At 55.3% G+C, this 4,474-nt stretch overlaps 1 protein-coding gene across 1 annotated transcript in view; it reads left to right on the top strand.

The window, feature by feature from the left end:
• The window catches only part of FBLIM1 (filamin binding LIM protein 1), a 36,051-nt gene extending 32,228 nt beyond the window's left edge, over window positions 1-3,823 (top strand). The window contains exon 7 of the mRNA XM_006145258.3: window positions 2,418-3,823. Within this exon, the coding sequence (XP_006145320.1) occupies window positions 2,418-2,531 (114 nt within the window). The 3' untranslated portion in view covers window positions 2,532-3,823. The remainder of the gene's footprint in view (window positions 1-2,417) is intronic.
• The last annotated feature ends 651 nt before the right edge of the window (window positions 3,824-4,474 follow it).

Raw genomic sequence — 4,474 nt, 5'->3', positions numbered from 1 at the left:
TAATTATTTAGTTTTGTTTATTTTAATTTGACCGATAGATAGAGAGAGGAAGAGAGAGAGGGAAAGTGAGAAAGCAAGCCACCAGGTCCAGGACTCGAACCACGGTTGGGGTTGGCCATGTGGGAATGTCCAGCACCTTAACCACCGCGCCACCTGCTGGCCCCGTTTTTTGTTTTGTGTGTGTGTGTGTGTGTGTGTGTGTGTGTGTGTTTTAATTTGCTACCAGGTGTGTGCACTTAACAGAAAGAAAGAGAGCGAAATCACCCCCCAGAGGGATGACCACACTGCAATCCCTCCTCCTCCATTTTCTTCTTGGGATTTTGGGCACACATGCACACATGCCCAGCATGATTTTCAAGCCACTGGGTTTGAGACTCAAACCATACAGTCGGCTGTGTGGGATCTAACACCTTCACCATCACACCACCTGCTGGCCCCAGAGTCCAAGTTTTGGGGTACTTAAAAGTGAGGATCTTGACCAAGTAAGCTGCAGCTGTCAGAATGGTGGACTGCATGGGTGTTTTCTGCAGGTCTGGCCATGTCAGCTAAGACGTCACACACCAACCCTAGTTCATATGGGGGCCCTGGGGGGTAAACTGTTCTGGGACCTGCGGGGGTTGTGGAGCTGCCTCAGCCTCTCAGGCAGCTCCAGCTTCACTCTGCCCAGGACTTGGTGGTGGGTGGCCCGTGGTCATCTCTGCCTAGCTGAAGGGAGTGAAGGAAATGTGTCGGCCTCCACCCATGGCACCTCCCTGTGGCTGCCTGCCCTCTGCCAGACACCCGGATGGCTGCAGGGAGAGGCCAGGCTCTGCCCGCCCCACCCCAGCCCTGCCCTTCACGGGGACAGGCACTGTCGGAGCAGCCCATGAGTAATGTTTTCCATTTATAAAATGTTTTCAGGGCCAGCCTCAGTGCAGCAGCTAGGCACTGTACATTGGGAGCCAGATCCCACATGGTTGGCCACAGTTCAAATCCCAGTCCTGGAGGCTTGAAAAACACACCACGTGTGCATGCATGCCCCAGATCCTGGTGGGGAAGGAGAAATGGCGGGGAGGGATTGCAGCATGACCATGCACCACTGGGAGGCAATTTTCCTCCCTCCCCCTCTCTATCTGGCATGCACACACACTATCTGGCAACCAGTCAAGTGCTTTCACTTTATTTGATCCTTTTTTCAAAAAATGTCTTAGAGGGGGCCAGCAGGTGGCGTGGTGGTTAAAGGTGTTGAACTCCCACACCGCCGACATGGTTCAAGTCCTGGACCTGGTGGCTTGCTGTCTCACTTTCCCCCCCCCCCCCCCTCTGATCAAACTGGAAAATAATAATAATAAATTAAATTAAATTAAATAGTTACTTTTTAAAGGCCTTTTTTAAAAAAAGTCTTAAAATTGGGGCCAGTAGGACCAGCAATTGGCAAAATGGCTATGTCATTGGACTCCCATGTAGTAGACCGCGGTTCGAGTCCTAGACCCGGTGGCTTAAACTCATAACGGCGCATGTGCCTACATGCCCAAGATCCCAAGAGGAGAATGGAGGAGAAGGGATTGTGGCGTGGCCATCCACCCTGGGGGGTGATTTCTCGTTTTCTGTCTCTCTGTCTTTCTGGCAAGCGCACACGCCCTATAGCAAAAACCTCCACCCCCCAAAAAAAGAACAATTTATATTTAACTTTTATTTATTTATTTATGTATTTATTTCAATTTGGCCAGAGAGGGATAGAGTAGGGGAGCAGGGGGAATGAGAAAGCAAGCTGCCAGGTCTGGGACTTGAACCGCACTCAGCCATGTGGGAGTCAGCGCCTTTAACCACCATGTCACCTGCTGGCCCCAGTATTATTATTTTTTAAATTTACTATAAGGTATGTACACTCATCAGAGAAAGAGAGATGAGGAAGCAAGCCGCCAGGTCGGGGACTTGCACTGCGGTCAAGTGGGAGTCCAGCACCTCAGACATCTCCAGCAGACTCACCGTCGTGTGCCTCAAGCTGGCCACCTTGCCACATGGGTCTGCTTTATAGAGATTCCTACTCTACTGCTCTACCACCGTCTGCCCCCCTAAAACTCTACCTCTTGATCCTGTGGTTAGAACAAGTTCCCTGTCGGTACCATGATAGGAGCCAATCTCTGCACGTGAAATCTGGGGGCACCTTCCAACCACAGCGGGGGTTCCAGCCCCAACCTCTGTGACCCTCAGGGGACTTCTCCCAGTGCCCTCAGTGCTCCCCACATGGCTGCCCTTGTCACCCATGCCTCTGTGCACGGAGACCTGGCTCAGGTGTGCGGGTGCAGGAACCGGAACACTCCTCGCCCTTAGGAAGGACGGTCCCTTGGGTTTACTGTGCAGGTGCCCTGGCCCTTGAGGCTCTGTGCCAGCAGCGTCCAGGCCTGGGCACTTCCCCATTGCCTTTGTCTCCCCAGGACTGCAGGATCCTGCTGTCTGTGGAGCCCACGGACCAAGGCTGCTACCCCCTGAACGACCGTCTCTTCTGCAAGCCATGCCACGTGAAGCGGAGTGCCGCTGGGTGCTGCTGAGAGCTGCACCAGCGCCAGGACAGTCCGACCCACCAGCTGGCGGGGCCTCCCTGACTCACTTTCCCTTCCTGACCTGCTCCTGCACACTTTTCTGCGCAGCCTCAACGGGGAGCACCTCGCAGCTCTGCCCTGTGTGTCTGGCACGCGGCCGGCCCAGCTTCCTCCCAGCCAGACGTGGTGGCTGGCGGACAGCACCCTAGACTGTCGCCCCCCATCCCCTGGGCTCTGGGAGGCTCCTGTACAGGGAGCGTCACGCTCAGGGCGCCCTTCTGGCCAGAGATGAGTCTGGGCGGGTCTACCCATGGGGCCTGTGTCACTTGAGCTGACCCTTCAGCTCTCTAGAGGGGGTCACCAGGCCAGCCCTGGCCTGCAGGAATGAACTGCTTGAGAATCTCAAGGTTCCTGCAAAAGTGCGTCTTGAAAGTTTGGATGTTTAAGTGCTAGGAAGAAGCGTTCTTGGGGTTCAGGATGGGAATCTCAATCGCAGGCATCTCTCCTCAGTATAAGCCTGCAAGAATGTGCCCTGGTGGTGACATGGCCGTGGACTCACTGCCTCTGGGAAGTGTCATGCCACGGTGGGGCTGGGGTCCAGGGCAGCAGGAGAGGTGGTCTGCAGGCAGCAGGGAGTGCCAGCCGCCCCTCCATTGCTGGTGCCACCTCCTGTGTGTGACAGCGAGCCAGCAGGTGTGGAAGGACCCTCTTACGCTGGGGGCAGGCTGACAGGGCTGCGTGTCCCCCTGCATCCCTGGCTGGGCTGTGCTGTCCCCTCGTACACACACACCTCCAGGACCGTGGGCAGGTGTGCCCCCCATCCTCCCAAGTCCCGCTCTAGCCCTTGGTCCCAGGCTGCCCCACAACCTCTGCACTCACAAGGCCACACCTGCGAGAGCCTCTTCCCTTGTAAGGAAAAGCACTCTTGTCACTTTGTCACCTCTAAGACACTTTGTAGGGCGCCAGCGAAACAGGACGTCTTTCCTCCCTCAGGTGGGCCTGCGTACCGCACGCTCCTCCGAGAGCACCCCAGTTCCACACTCGGGGTGCTCCCTTGGCTTCACACCAGAGCATGGCTTCTTGCCCTGAGTGTAGAGCAGCAGCCCCAAGGTGGGCATCCACGAGCCAGCGCTGGTTTTCTGTAACTGCATAGTGGTCCTGCACGCCGCGGCCTTGGGACCCGCGTGCCGCCTTACACACCTCCGCCTGAGCCGCGTGCTGAGAGTCGACCCTACAGCCCGCTGTCCATGTGCTAGTTACGACTGTTCCTGCTCCCCCGTGGAAATAAATGTGTAACTGAGGCGGTCTGTGTCCTGGTTAAGAGCTCACGGGGGGCTGGATGGTGGTGCAGGGGCGATGACACACTCCGAGCCTGACCCCCGTGGGGAGGGGCCGGTCACATCTGCAGACCTGCCTGAACACACAACATGTCGTTGCCTGTGCTCTGGGCTGGCTGGGGCCGGGGCATTGCAGAGTGAAGATGCTCTTGGGGGTGCTGTCGCTCTGTCTCTCTTGTGCCTAGAAAAGATAAATAAGCTTGAGGCCAGTTGAGGTGCTGGACTCTCACATGGTTGATAGTTCAAGTCCTGGACCCAGCAGCTTGCTTTCTCACTTTCCCTCTCCCTCTCTCTGTCTCTCTGGTGAGCGCACGTGCCCTATAGCAAATACAAGAATAATAAAATTAAATAGTTATTTTAAATAAAGCTTTTTAAAAAATCTCACCCAAGTAAATGCTAGCCTTTGGTAGTAGCCCTAGAAAAAAGCTTTCTGGGTTGGGCTGGCCTCATAGACTAGTGTGGTTGAGTTGAATCCCACATGGCCAACCTTAAATTGAATCCCGATCCCGGCATCTAAAAAATGTGTGCCCCAAGTCCAAAAAATATGGAGAGATGGAGGAGAAGGGATTGCTGTGGGACCACACCCCACTGGGAAGTGCCTGCTCCCCTCTCCTG

This window comes from Tupaia chinensis, unplaced genomic scaffold, assembly GCF_000334495.1.
Source record: "Tupaia chinensis unplaced genomic scaffold, TupChi_1.0 Scaffold000146_1, whole genome shotgun sequence".
Lineage (NCBI taxonomy): Eukaryota > Metazoa > Chordata > Mammalia > Scandentia > Tupaiidae > Tupaia > Tupaia belangeri.
The sequence above is the reverse complement of the archived record's forward strand: the minus strand, read 5'-3'. Positions and strand labels throughout refer to the sequence as shown.